We start from the raw sequence: 14,746 nt of genomic DNA on the forward strand, positions 1-14,746 counted from the left end.
GATTTCACAAGTGAAAAACCTGAAAAATGTGTCCTGTATTTGTATTTAGCCTTCCTGAGTCAGTCCTTTGTAGAATTAACTTTTGGTGCAATTACAGCTTTTTTGAATATGCTTTGATGTAAACCCATTCCACTCCAGCTCTGGCTTTATCTATAAGATCCTGGTCATGATGGAAAAATAAAGCTCCACCCCAGTTTCAAGTCCTTTGCCACATTTAACAGTTTTTCTCCTGGAATTCTGATGTATTGTCATCAACTATGACTAGCTTTCCTGTTCCTGCTGAAGAAAAGCACTCCCATAGCATGATGCCACCAAACTCATTTGCAGGGATAGATTGTTCAGGGTGAGGTTGGCATTATTTTCTTCCTCACATGATTTTTCCCATAGGAAAAAAAGCTTCAGCTCTGATCTCGTCTGACCAGAGCACCTTCTTCTACTTGTTTGCTGTGTTCCCTGCCTGGCTTGTGACAAATTCCAAATGGATGTTCTTGTGGTTTTCTTTCAACAATGACTTTGTTCTTCCCTAAAGGTCAGATCTGAGTGTGTAACAAATACAGGTCCTTCTCAAAAAATGTGCATATTGTGATAAAGTTCATTATTTTCCATAATGTCATGATGAAATTTTAACATTCATATATTTTAGATTCATTGCACACTAACTGAAATATTTCAGGTCTTTTATTGTCTTAATACGGATGATTTTGGCATACAGCTCATGAAAACCCAAAATTCCTATCTCACAAAATTAGCATATCATTAAAAGGGTCTCTAAACGAGCTATGAACCTAATCATCTGAATCAATGAGTTAACTCTAAACACCTGCAAAAGATTCCTGAGGCCTTAAAAACTCCCAGCCTGGTTCATCACTCAAAACCCCAATCATGGGTAAGACTGCCGACCTGACTGCTGTCTAGAAGGCCACTATTGACACCCTCAAGCAAGAGGGTAAGACACAGAAAGAAATTTCTGAACGAATAGGCTGTTCCCAGAGTGCTGTATCAAGGCACCTCAGTGGGAAGTCTGTGGGAAGGAAAAAGTGTGGCAGAAAACGCTGCACAACGAGAAGAGGTGACCAGACCCTGAGGAAGATTGTGGAGAAGGGCCGATTCCAGACCTTGGGGGACCTGCGGAAGCAGTGGACTGAGTCTGGAGTAGAAACATCCAGAGCCACCGTGCACAGGCGTGTGCAGGAAATGGGCTACAGGTGCCGCATTCCCCAGACCTGGGCTACAGAGAAGCAGCACTGGACTGTTGCTCAGTGGTCCAAAGTACTTTTTTCGGATGAAAGCAAATTCTGCATGTCATTCGGAAATCAAGGTGCCAGAGTCTGGAGGAAGACTGGGGAGAAGGAAATGCCAAAATGCCAGAAGTCCAGTGTCAAGTACCCACAGTCAGTGATGGTCTGGGGTGGCGTGTCAGCTGCTGGTGTTGGTCCACTGTGTTTTATCAAGGGCAGGGTCAATGCAGCTAGCTATCAGGAGATTTTGGAGCACTTCATGCTTCCATCTGCTGAAAAGCTTTATGGAGATGAAGATTTCGTTTTTCAGCACAACCTGGCACCTGCTCACAGTGCCAAAACCACTGGTAAATGGTTTACTGACCATGGTATCACTGTGCTCAATTGACCTGCCAACTCTCCTGACCTGAACCCCATAGAGAATCTGTGGGATATTGTGAAGAGAACGTTGAGAGACTCAAGACCCAACACTCTGGATGAGCTAAAGGCCGCTATCGAAGCATCCTGGGCCTCCATAAGACCTCAGCAGTGCCACAGGCTGATTGCCTCCATGCCACGCCGCATTGAAGCAGTCATTTCTGCAAAAGGATTCCCGACCAAGTATTGAGTGCATAACTGTACATGATTATTTGAAGGTTGACGTTTTTTGTATTAAAAACACTTTTCTTTTATTGGTCGGATGAAATATGCTAATTTTGTGAGATAGGAATTTTGGGTTTTCATGAGCTGTATGCCAAAATCATCCGTATTAAGACAATAAAAGACCTGAAATATTTCAGTTAGTGTGCAATGAATCTAAAATATATGAATGTTAAATTTTCATCATGACATTATAGAAAATAATGAACTTTATCACAATATGCTAATTTTTTGAGAAGGACCTGTAGTTGTCCAGCGAGGAAATTCTCCCAACTGAGCTGCGGATCTCTGCAGCTCCCCCAAAGTTAAGATGGACCTTTTGGCTGCTTCTCTGATTGATGCTCTCATTGCCTCGCCTGTGGTTAGGTGAATGGTGATGTCTTGGTAGGGTTGCAGTTGTGCCAAACTCTTTCCATTTTCAAATGATGGATTGAACAGTGATCCATTGGAAGTTGAAAACTTGGGATATTTTTATATACCCTCACCATACTTTTAGGCAATTCACTGCAATGGAGTTTCTTTAGGGGTAAAGTGGGGCTTGTTTGATATTTACAAATGACTTTGTGTTGGCCCAACACATAAAATCTCTTTAAAATTAAATACTTTTGCGAGGTCCTTTATATACATGCCACAAGCATTTACTGGCAGGGTTTATAAACTGCACAAAACACAGGCCCTAAATTTGACATTGAACAATCACTTACTAGGTAGCATTAGGCAGTGGAAAAATGTATGGTTTCAGCTGTAAACAGTAATTTCTATTTGAGAAAAACTGGGACTGAATATAACTAGCAGCAGTCCAAACAGAAAAGTATACTAATTTCTCCATTCAGACATTCATAAATAAAAGAAAAACAATCATTTTTACAAAGTTTGGTTTATTTTTATACTATAAAAGTCATAAATAAGCAAGAAACCATGTTTTTACACATTTAAGAGTCCACCTGCATATCAAGAATGACAGATACCTCTCCAAAATAGAGGCTGCTGGCCTGAAAACTCATCTTAATACATGTTTCTCTGTTTCTTTTGAAACATACCACTATCTTCAATCATTTTAAAGTCCACAAATGCATTCAACTTAAGTAGTTAAAGGCACACGGTATACAGTCTGTAAGAACGTATGTGAGGTATTTCTTCAGTCTGTAGTTAATAAAATATCAAACTTGTATGGAGAATGGAGAACAGAATGGTTGCTGGAGTTCAAAGGATTTGACTTCACATTGAGCCATTTAAGAGCTGGCATGGTGGACAACCTCTCCAAAGGTAATTCTGTTGGGAAAATTTTCAGAGGACAAAGAATAGGTTTAAAATGAATAATACCTCAAAGGAACAGTTCATTTTTCCATGCAGCATGCTTAAATGTGTTATTACCAGTGATGTTGTTTCCCTCAAGGTCAATTCTCTCCAGTGTGGCTATTTCAGTGAGCTTCTCAGGGAAGATGGAGAAGCTATTATTAGCCAGATTGATGCTGGTCATATGCTCCATTTCCCCCACCTGGTCTGGCAATTTGGTGAGAATGTTGCCCTGCAGGTCAAGCTCTGCAAGACATTTCAAAATATGAATAAATGGGGAGATCTTGTCTGTTTTTCTGCAACAGCATTAAGACCTTTAGTGGACATTTGTGGCACAAACTGCATTTGAAAGCAACAGCCTCATCTCTGATACTAAATTCAAGATTTAAAGAGCACAGTAGTGTTTATTCGTCTCTACCTCTGAGCTGGGTAAAGGTCGAAAAGAATTTGCTCGAAATGGCCTTCATCTGATTGCCAGCCAACGTGATAATGCGGATGTTTTCTGAGACGGTTCTCAGGACCTTGAACACACCTTCTGGGAAGGAAATGAGCTGGCAGCTCGACAGGTCTGCAGCGAAGGGGAACACGGGCATAAGATTATCAAGGATTAGCACATAAAAAAAACACTGTATGTCTAAAAGTAAAAACACTTTAGAACCTAGGGATACTTTAACACTTAACTCAAGCCTCTGCCTCCATCTAGTGGTAAAACATGAAATAGATTCGAGAACAAACCAGTACTATTCATTGACATGTTTTCAGTCAGGAAAGATGGGAAGAACAAAGAGAAGACCGCATTCATAAAGATGCCTTTTACCCAGACTATCTTTGCCTTCCTCCACTGTTGCATTAATCCTACGGGCCACATTTGCGACTGCCTCTGCCATTTTTCTGCTGTAGCTTCTCCTACAAGAGACAAAAGTCAAACACTAGCAACATTATTTATTATTATTAATATTATTAATAAAAATACATAAACATAGAAATATCAAACATAAAGATATATTGTGGGAGGGGGGGTTAAGAACAGTAAAATAAGTGATGATTTCTGAAAAAAATGACTTGATGTTGATGCTTATTAAATATTGTTAAATTCCCCAGAAGAGGTTTACTGTAAAAGCTTTCTATGCGCACAAACAATAAACCCCAACTATTAAGTGTTTGTATCTGTAGTCAATCTAAAAATGATTTGCGCGTAATTTTGCTGTTATTGTAATGTCATAGCTTTGTGTTTACACAGCACAACAAAGTATGTTTAATGATTGTGCACTGCTTGTTCCTTTTGACTGAACTACTAACTACTCAGCAAATATCATAAGGTCACCTAAAGAGAAATGTCATGGTGTTTGCTTTGCACTTCTCATAAAAACTCAACCAGAGAGAGCCTCTATAATGACACAAACTACAGTACATTAACCACACTGGCCACTAAGTTCTCTTCCTTGTTTTAAAATCCATCAAAACACTTTATACCAGCCATAAACCTGCTCTTTCAAATAGATCGACATCCAATCTATTGAGCAAAAGAAAGAAATAATTTCATACCAGAGCTAAAAAATGAAGCTACTTACCTAAACAACATGTGTAGCAGAAACTGGCAGCTGTCACTGGTGGCTAACATTAGCTCAAGTCGGCTGCCAGGTGTATTTTTAGCTCAATAGGAGACGCTGGTTCACCCGAATTAAACTCTATTTATTATTTAAAAAAACAGCCCTTATTACAGAGATCTTATAAAGTTACTAAATGTATCAGTAGCGGGCATTAATAGATAAACGGAAGCGGCTACAATGTAAGCTAAGCATAACGGCTAATGAGCCAGGATGTTCATGAGTGTCGGTGTTGCGCTTTATTTTTACAGAGTAATTAATTAAAGTAAAATCAGTGAAGGAATAATTTATTGTAAGCTATAATATTTAATTATGTATTAACACTTTCCAACCGGGGTGGAGCTTTCCCTTGTGAAGCACACGTGAGTATATTCAAATATATGTTTGGGATTTTACTTAAAATAAATTTGTTAAAAGCTTATCGTTTCCTGCGTCCCCCCGCCACATGCCAATGTTTTAGGGAACAATTTTGACCTTAATCTGCTAATCATTCAAAATATGTGTATCTAAAAGTTTAGATTCTTTTTTTCATTTTCTAAAATTCTATAAAGTTCGTTTAACTAAACAAAGCTACTTTTATTAATGAAAATTATTGATAATCTCCCCAGTGCCTAAAAAAATCCACTATTCATTAAATTTGGATTATAATATTTTTTTTTCACATTTTGTCTGAAATCCAAAAAGTTAAATGTTACGTACCTCTGGTTCCAGGCCAACTAGCTCCCAGTTTGACACCTACTATGATCATTATTCCCTGTCACACTGTGTTTTTTCAAAGGATTTGAATACAATGAGTGTCCTGGCTTTAAAAGAATGGATTTTAGTTTGGAGTTGTTACAGCTAACTGCCACTTTACGGGGTTGCTGGATACTCCTTTCATACACATAAATAAACAATGGTTTATTTTGCAGGGTGCTGGAATGTACTCACTGTAAATCTGTGGATGACTAAAGCTCTAAAACTAGAGGCATCCATGTGTTTGCAGAGTCAGTTGTTTTTGTGGCATGCACATTTGCTGCAAATAAAACACTGATTTGAGCACGGATGTGCATCTGAAAAAGTGAATGTCATCAAAAAGTTCAATTTATCAGTAAATTAGAAACAAAGGTGAAATTCATATGCTTTAATAGATTAATTCAACGAAGAGTAATATATTTCAAAATCAGAATAAGCTTTATTCACTATATTTGTCCACACAGACAAGGAATATGACTACAGTTCCACTTGGGTGTCATTGATGATAATTTAAATATAAATATACAAGAAGGAAAATATGGTTGAAGACATGGTTGAATTAGTGCAAATATGCATGGTATTGATCTGGGCACTCTGATTGTTAAATGTTCATTAGACAACCTGGGGGAAGAAACTTTCTCTGAGGTGGCTGGTTTTTCAAATAACACTCTAGCATCGACCTAAGGGTATAAGACTAAACAGTTTGTGTCCAGGATGTGTGGGGTCTGCAGAGATGTTAACTGCCCTTTTCCTGACCCTAGACAAGTATAAGTCCTGGATGGAGGGAAGGTCACCCCAGACGATCCTCTCTGCAGACCTAATTTGTTGCAATTTGGATCCATCTTGCTTTTGGATGAGCCAAACCACACAGAAATGGATAAACACTGGACAGACTGAATAATAGCAGTGTAGAAGATGACCAGCAGCTCCTGTGGAAGATTGTACCTCTGGAGTTGCCACAGGAGGTACAGTCTCTGCTAGCCTTCTTCCGAATAGTGTCTATGTGTGAGGACCATCTCAGGTCCCGAAAATGGATAGCAGACATTTCAAGAGTTTATTTCAGTTAATCCTGATGAATATGGCTTTCAGCTAATGAAAAACAAAAACTCAGCTTTTCAGAAAATAAATATCTTAAAATGAATAAAAAAGTATGTACATGTTCTTTACAGTGCATCCACTAAATGCTCCTCTTCCATCAATTACTGCAGCGCCACAATGCAGCGCCACATGAAGACATTTAGCCTGTGATAATACTGAGGTGTTAAGGAAATCCAGTTTGCATGTATCATGTCTCTATTCTTCCTCTTGACAATACTCTGTAGATTCTCTATGGCATTTATGTCTAGCAGCTTTGCTGGCAACTACAGTGATACCATGGTCATTAAACCACTGACTGAAGATGCTGTCCATCTCTTGTGAACCTCTGCCAAACTCTTAATGCTGTGCTTCACTATGTTTTCCCTGTTGCCTTTTTCACAACTTTTTTTCCTTCCACTTAACTTTCCATTTATTTGTCTGAATACAGCACTCTGTGAAGAGTTAGCTTTTTTAACCATGATCTTTGGGTGGTTTACCCTATGTGTGGGGAGTGTCAGTGACTGTCTGCTGGAAAACATTCAAATCAGCGGTCTTCCACATGATTGTGTGGGCCATAACATGGCAATGCCATTTCTTTCTTCATCAAAAAACTTTTGTCATTGCCTGGTATAATATACAAATTGTCTGAGAGCTAAATTAGGGGTTTTCATCAGCTGTAAGCCAAATTAACAGAAACAAATGCTAGAAAAATATCACTCTCTGTAGTGAATACATATATGAGCATCACTTTTTAAAAATAAATTCATATGGTTTTAATTATCTGCTGCCATTTAACAATGTGACAAACCTATCCTTTAAATCATGTACTAACCTTCTTAAATGTAAATTTAAAACTGTAAGTAAAAGGTTATACATGAATATATCTGTCAGTAAGTCAGTATTTGCGTATTTAGTGCCCCTCCACTGTTTAATTTATTTTTTTTTGTCCCCAGAAAAAAGAAGGAAGCATCAAGCTCAAAGAAATTTCATCTCACTTTATGTCGTAAAACCCTAAAGATATATTAACAAGCATAACAAAACCTATGCAAAATACAAAATGAACATAAATACGTTTTTAATAGTTACATTAAATCATTAAATATACATTAATTTACAGTAACAGTATAGTGTACAATACAGACAGTACAGGAATATTTAATAATGTCATTTCACGTTAACACTGAATACATTGATAGATTGTGAGTTAATTATGGACTGTAGTGGATTGTGACAATAGCTGGTAACTTTTCGACTATGGATTTTAGCACTTCTTAAAATAACATTGTCCTACTTAAAAACCAGAGCCTACATCACACATTTAGGTCATATTCCAAACATGTATAAGATACAGTCTTAACAGTGCACTATCACAACTTTCAAAGAGCTTTTTCCCCTTAAGGCTAAGTGTTTTCTTTTTTTCCAGGAATCGCTTCGCCTCTTTACAGCATGTGTGTGCTTTCCTGCCACTTTGCAAAACATTCGACTCTTTAGTTGTGGTGTTCACTGGCAGCCGCACTCATTCACAACCATGTCTTCGTGGTGTCGAAGGAGCATCTCATTGTTCTCATAGTACAGCATGCTCAGTGGGCTCATTTTGGTCGGGGCGCAACATGGTGGTGCCACTCGATCAGGATGGTAATGTTTCAGGAGACTCTTAGAAAGAGCACAGGGAATTTAGGTTAAAGTGTCACAGATGATTTCTATTACCACAATTCCTTTACATTAAACATTTAAAAAAAAACTATTCAAGTTGATTTTCTCAATAGTATTTGATAAGAATCTTACAGCACAAAAATAGTGCCTTGCAAAAGTATTCAGCCTTTGAACTGAACCACAAATGTCAATGCCTTTTAATACACTGATGCTGCCACCACCATGCTTGACCATGGTGGTGGCAACATCATGCCTTGGGAAAGCTAGTCTTAAATAGGGACAGGGCAATCTTGGTAGAAAACTTGTTAGAAGCTGCAAAGGACTTAATACAGGGTTGGGGGTTCAAGAATGGACAAAAAGTTCAGTGTCCAGATGTGCAAACCGGGTTGGTCCATACTCCAAAAGGCTTGCAGCTGTAGTTGCAACTCTAGGTGGTTCTACAAAGTCTAGACTTTATTATTTTCATCTGTTGAAAAAAGTTAAAACCATCCCTTTTTATAAATTTTACTAATGTAAACTACTTTGTGTTGGTATATCTTTTAAAATCCAAATACAATTCATTAAAGAGTTTTGTTTAAATGGGCTGCACGGTGGCGCAGTTGGTAGCACTGTTGCCTTGTAGCAAGAAGGTCTTGGGTTTGATTCCCAGCCTGGGGTCTTTCTGCATGGAGTTTGCATGTTCTCCCCGTGCATGCGTGGGTTCTCACCGGGTACTCCGGCTTCCTCCCACAGTCCAAAGACATGCCTGTTAGGTTAATTGGTAACTCTAAATTGCCCTTAGGTGTATGAATGAGTGTGTTGCCCTGCGATGGACTGGCAACCTGTCCAGGGTGTACCCTGCCTCTCGCCCATAGACTGCTGGAGATAGGCACTAGCTCCCCCGTGACCCACTATGGAATAAGCGGTAGAAAATGACTGACTGAGTTTTGTTTAAACGTAGCAAATGCTAAAAACAAGTTCAGGGGATAAAAAAACATTTGCAAGAAAATGTACGTCCATTTTCTTATGATATAAAATAGAAAATCCCAAACCCTCACATTCTGTATGTAGCTTTTAAATATTTTAACCATTTTTGGTTTAAATTTTCCAAAATAAATAAACAACTGGAATATTGCAAACGGGTCCTGGTTAATTTTTTCAATTCTAATGTTGGTTTTTTACTAATAAATAGGTTTACTGTACTTAAATATAACGCTATTAAGACATAGTGGGGGAAACAGTTGCACCTCTTTCTATTAGTTTAGGTTCCTCACATGCTGCATTCTCAGGCAGTTTGCTGCCTTTAAATGTTTTAAATTTTAGTTTAAATTTAAAATTGATAGAAGAATATCCACCCTGCTACAATCCATCCATCCATCCATCCATCATCTATGTCCCCTTATTTGTGCAGGATCATGGGGGCTGGTGCCTAATTCTAGCTACAATATGTCAGTGATTAATTGCAATCTCCTTTTCAGAAACAAGTTACAATGAGTGTGCTTAAACTAATAGATTGATTAGCTTTAGAAAAAGTAATTCAGATTATATTAATTTGAGTGGCTCAACACGCAAAACCAATCTTTTTTAAACAACTTAATGCAGAACACAAATAGATACTGTTAGATAAAAAACTCATAGTGTGGGTTACCTGCATGTAAGCATGATTTGTTGGATTTAGGCCTTCTCCCAAAGGACCAGGGCAGGAACCTTCACATCGGTAGGCATTGTATTTTTTGGGAAAGACAATCCAGGAACCCCAGCCAATTTGTTGGAAGTTGACATATAGGTCCACTTTGTGGCAGAGGGACATTTCATCTCCTCTCATGAACAACTGTGAGCTTCTTGTTGTTTGTTCTCTCTGGCCCCGCTTGCTCCTACGCCAGGGGACCTCTTTGATTTCAGCGGGCGACAAGAACTTAGATTGCTCAGCTGTATGCAGCAGGCTCGCTTTAGCCATGGAGCTTTCATTAGACTCCATGTGGGAGAAGACAACCAGCAAGGCCTGGCCACTCATCTCAGAAACAGGCTGAAAAGGGAGGCCTCTCTTCTTCTCTATGGCTTTCTTGGGCCTTGATATTCTTTTGCTTCTGATTTTTGCAGCTGATTTCTGCCCGAGCCACCCCAGGAGTGGGCTTGTCATGTTGAACACCTTCCAGCTGTGTGACGAAGTCACCAGTGATGAGTTGTCGAGCAGTCCCACTGGCTCATGGTCCAGGTGATACACCTCCACAGAATCGTTGGGAGCATTTTGTGATGAATTAAATCTGATTCTCAGCTCTGCAGCCTGGATGTGCGTATCAGCCAGCAACACGTTTAGGTCAAACGTCGCCACCCAACGGCCATGTCTGTGAATCAGACCTGAAAAAAAAAAAACAGCAATAAGTTTAAAAATCAATTTAACCACTAGGAACCGTAGTTCAGAATCAGAATAGAAAATCATTTATGTGACATTAGACGGATAGGTTAGAATCAGTGAGAAATAAAAATGCTTTATTTTTGAAAAATATTGTACAAATATTATAAATGCTACACACCACGGCCCAAGATTCCCAAAATGTGGTACAGGGACCACAAGTGGTATTTGGGTTGCCTCAATACTACTACTACTCAGAAGAAAATTGGTATCAGTAATTTATAAGGTTAAAAAAAACATTTAGATATAATAAGTAGAAACACCCAAAATGATCTGTAGTTTGAAAAAATTAACTATTATGCCCAAATTAAAACTATTTAATGTGGGCATATTTCAAGAACTCACAGTATAAAACCAAGTGGACAGCAGGGAACAGATGATTGTGGAAATGAAAGAGGGAACAACAACAAATCCAACCATGTTCCAGTTTATTGCTAACAGTTAGCTATAAAGTGTTAGCTATAAACACCTTTTCACTACGTTAAAAAGGTGAAGCTGCCACATTGGTTTTTGAGGTTAGGTTTGGTGAGAAACCTATAAATTTCCACTTGGAATTCCTAATCTGGGTCACTTGTTTATATCTTTTTTCAATCTGGATCTTTTAAAAAGCAAATAAAACTTAAACTCAAAAAGTCCAAGTTATATTAAATTATTGTTTTACAATGTCTGCCAGTATGGTGGTACTAGCAAACCTCACCTTTCCTTGAGATTATATAAAAAAATATGAGAACCACTGATTCAGACAGTATGGTACAAAGTTATCAAACTATCAGTCACATGGTCTGTGATAGGAAAGGAAGCAAATTCAGGCAGAAAGAAATCTTCAAAAATTGTTTCTTATTCGTACAATTTAAGTAAGAAAAAACAAGTATTATATAGTAAAATCTATTATATAAGAGCCACAATAACACCTGTAAGATAGTACTTTGTTTAAGCACCCCTGGATTCAGCATTCAGCTTTCAGTCTTCTTGAGTTCACACCCAACATAAACTACAGCAAATGTGATAAACCTAAAATAATGCTGTCGTAGTATTATTTTCCTGACATTTGCTCATCTGCATTATTTTGCTAAATTTAGAGTTTGCCTTTAGACATCCATGTCTGGATGTCTAAAACAACCCTGCAGGTCACCAAAATAACATCATATGTCACTGAAACACAGTGGTGGCAGCATCGTGCTCAGAGGTTACTTTTCTTCAGATGGATCAGAAGCTTTGGTAAAAATTAAGTTACAGAAAGTTACAAATACCAGTCGTCTCCGGACCAAAACCTTCAGTGATCTGCTGGAAAGATAAAGATGAAGGTGGGTTTGATTCTTCAGCAGACGTTCAAGCAGAATAAAAAAGGGAACTGTATGCCAGAGTCCAGAATGAATTTAGCATTGTCCAATCTGTAGCTACCACCTGAAGAGTGTTGTGGACAAGTGATATGCTAACAATCAAGAGATCAGATAGACTTTGAGAATTTTTGCACATTAGCATGGGCAAATATAGTAAAGACGTGGGATGCTGGCAGACTCCAACCAAAAAAGACTGAATGCTGATATTGAGTTAAAAAGTACTTGAACAAAATATTAATTTATGGTTAATGCAGTTGGGTTAGTCCCCCTTTTTTTATTGTTTTCCTGTCTCATTCCTATATGTGTTGCTTTTTAGTTGAATTGCACAGAGTAAATGTCACATTATTTATGGAAAAAGTATTGAAATGATCTATCATGGCCTTATTTTTAACAAAGAACCTGGCATTTAAAAAGTGTGCATTTTTGAGAGATACTGTATTTCAATTTAATATTTTGCATTTCAAATTTGAAACCAAATAACTGCTTGTTTATTATTTTGTTGTGCTTTTAAGTACTCATTTCTGATGAGAAAATCCAGTTAACATAACACACATAGAGCCCTTAAACTCTTCCCAGGATTTATTTCTATTTCTCACACCATTTGATAGCTATACACTATAAATTGATCTGATAATATATATTTACATCGGAAGCGATTCAGAAATATTATATAATAATAAAATACACCCTGTTAACAAGCGTCATTATAATCCAATGAGCATCTGTGATTCTAAGATTAAAGTCCGTTTAAAAAGATGTTTAACCGTTGCATTATTTGCTTTGCTCTCAACCGAATGTGACTCATGATCAACAGTCCAATCCGTGCTTGCCATTAATCCACTCAGACCAAACGAGCAGCCAAAACCAATCATTTAGCACATCCCTGCTCGTCCTGTGGCTTCTTGCATATCCTCAGTCAAGCAAATATAGTAGAGTTGTGAAATTGGATTCAGCAGCTGGGCTTCTGGTGCCACGCCATCTAATCTAATCAGGCCAAGTGTGAAAAAAGAACTAAGGGAAGTTGTTGATTTGATCTTAACAAGAGATTTGTATAGGGGTGTCTGGCGAGGTACCAAATCAACATCACCTATTTAAAGAAAATGAAAAAAGAGGTTTGCTTTGAGAATTAGAAAGAAAACCGGCCCTTTCACAAGCTGATCCTTGCTTGGTTATTCACCCCCCTGAGTGGGGATGTGGATTGAAGTCACTGAGGTCGTCTGGCAAGAACAAAAAAAAAACTAACATCTGAGAGGGTCTTTAAGTGCCAGTGGAGGATAGACTAAATTAAATGCACAGACATTGTCACTCATCTGTTTATCATAGTGTAAAATCCCCAGCTGGAACCGATCTAATTCAATCTGAATCAAAATAATAAACCATATCTTACTTTTCGCCATCACGCTCTTCACTGTGTCTGCTCGCTTCGCAGCGTCTTGCTCCATGTTATCTAAAGGCCCAGAGAAGTTCGACTTGAAATTCCTATAAAGATGCATCATATAGGTGGGCAGGTGGTGTCCCGTGGATCGCTCCGTCAGGGGGAACGGGTGAGACTTCTTGATGGGTCCATCCCTGAATTTATGAATCCCGTGTGCCAGCAACACCAGCAGCGATGCGTGCAGCGCGACGCCCAGGGCTTCCAATGAGCGCATGTTGTCGGTCAGTCAGCGACAAGAGAGATTCCTCGACCGAGCAGATTAGGACTGTCTTATATACCGTCACCCACCCACTTTCATGTTTGACAAGTTGCTGAGAACATTAAAGGAAATTGACATGCGTCCTCAAAATGTGTTACCTGACAGCTCACCAGCCATTCAGTTGGTAATGAGGCGGCTGGGGTGCGCAGTTTACGCAAAGCGCATCGGTTTTGTTTGTCATGCCTCCTCAGCCTGACTCCTCATCCTTGGACTAATTCTGTCGGCTATTTGTTGGGGAGATTTTACATTCCACATCACCCAAAATGCCCCACATTAGAACATGGTCGTGGTGGAATCATGTTGGTGAGATGCATTTATTCAGCAGGGACAGGAATGATGGGAATATGGATTTAAAAAAAAGATGGTAATCATGGAAGAAAACCTGTTAGACGCTGCAAAATATTTGAGACTAGGGCGGAGGTTTACCTTCCAGCAGGATGACAACTTGACTTCCCATCCATGAATTATCTGTTTCAGTTATCTGTTTTTAGCTAAGTTTAGCCTTCCCCGTGATTTTACACACTATTAAAACAGCATTTGATAAACAATATAATAAATAATAATAAACAATAATAATATTAATATTACAATAATAATGATAAAAAACAAATCTGTTCAGAGGAAATGTGGAAAATAAAAAAGATGCAATAACTTGGTTGCATACGTAAGTGTCCACACACTTAAAACTATACTTTGTTGAAACAATTTTTGATTTAAATTTCACTTAATTTCCCTTGGTACACACCCACATATATTATAGTGAGTCTGATTAATCATAAATAAAGTCCAACTGTCCTAGTAGAATTTTCTGACATCATCCACAGCATTATGTATACTGTATACACCATGGCACAGTAATGAGATCCATAATTGGAAAAGATATTTTAAAAAAAACAGTGATATTATTAATGTTAGATTTTTTTCAACATAAAGGCATGGCAGAAACTGGCAGGAAATTTTGTGCTTAATGGCTGTGTTCTGCATTTGATAACAATTATCCTTATTATTTTTATGTCTGGACTAAGAAATAAGCCTTTTATTCGAAGGAAAAGTTATGGACCTGGCAGAAATCACC

General features: G+C 38.2%; 2 protein-coding genes across 3 annotated transcripts; both read right to left on the reverse strand.

The window, feature by feature from the left end:
• Positions 1–2,735: 2,735 nt before the first annotated feature.
• lrrc20 (leucine rich repeat containing 20) lies at positions 2,736–5,617 on the reverse strand. Of its 2 annotated transcripts, none has more exons than XM_047376047.1 (5): positions 5,480–5,617; positions 3,991–4,079; positions 3,592–3,741; positions 3,252–3,419; positions 2,736–3,149 (listed from the first exon to the last, which is right to left on the reverse strand). In XM_047376047.1, exons 2-5 carry the CDS (start codon positions 4,058–4,060, stop codon positions 3,016–3,018), a joined length of 522 nt encoding a protein of 173 aa, XP_047232003.1. In that variant the 5' UTR covers positions 4,061–4,079; positions 5,480–5,617; the 3' UTR covers positions 2,736–3,015. The 2 variants fall into 2 exon arrangements, with proteins under 2 accessions (XP_047232003.1, XP_047232002.1); XM_047376046.1 differs by lacking the exon at positions 5,480–5,617 and adding an exon at positions 4,745–4,933.
• A 2,033-nt stretch (positions 5,618–7,650) lies between these two features.
• On the reverse strand, positions 7,651–13,860 carry ndr2 (nodal-related 2). The gene is made up of 3 exons (XM_047376043.1): positions 13,365–13,860; positions 9,873–10,582; positions 7,651–8,245 (listed from the first exon to the last, which is right to left on the reverse strand). The coding sequence occupies exons 1-3, from the start codon at positions 13,624–13,626 to the stop codon at positions 8,093–8,095; spliced, it is 1,125 nt and encodes a 374-aa protein (XP_047231999.1). The 5' UTR covers positions 13,627–13,860; the 3' UTR covers positions 7,651–8,092.
• Positions 13,861–14,746: the final 886 nt, after the last annotated feature.

The sequence above is a fragment of the Girardinichthys multiradiatus genome, chromosome 10, assembly GCF_021462225.1.
Source record: "Girardinichthys multiradiatus isolate DD_20200921_A chromosome 10, DD_fGirMul_XY1, whole genome shotgun sequence".
Classification (NCBI taxonomy): domain Eukaryota; kingdom Metazoa; phylum Chordata; class Actinopteri; order Cyprinodontiformes; family Goodeidae; genus Girardinichthys; species Girardinichthys multiradiatus.

Coding starts and splice junctions, on each gene's coding strand:
- lrrc20 (XM_047376046.1), bottom strand. CDS start 4,794: ATGTTAGCCACCAGTGACAGCTGCCAGTTTCTGCTACACATGTTGTTT. Junction 3,742..3,990: donor GGAAGGCAAAGATAGTCTGG/GTAAAAGGCATC, acceptor CCTTCGCTGCAG/ACCTGTCGAGCTGCCAGCTC. Junction 3,150..3,251: donor TGAGGGAAACAACATCACTG/GTAATAACACAT, acceptor TTTTCCCAACAG/AATTACCTTTGGAGAGGTTG.
- ndr2 (XM_047376043.1), bottom strand. CDS start 13,626: ATGCGCTCATTGGAAGCCCTGGGCGTCGCGCTGCACGCATCGCTGCTG. Junction 10,583..13,364: donor GAAGAGCGTGATGGCGAAAA/GTAAGATATGGT, acceptor TTTTTTTTTCAG/GTCTGATTCACAGACATGGC. Junction 8,246..9,872: donor CAAATCATGCTTACATGCAG/GTAACCCACACT, acceptor GCTCTTTCTAAG/AGTCTCCTGAAACATTACCA.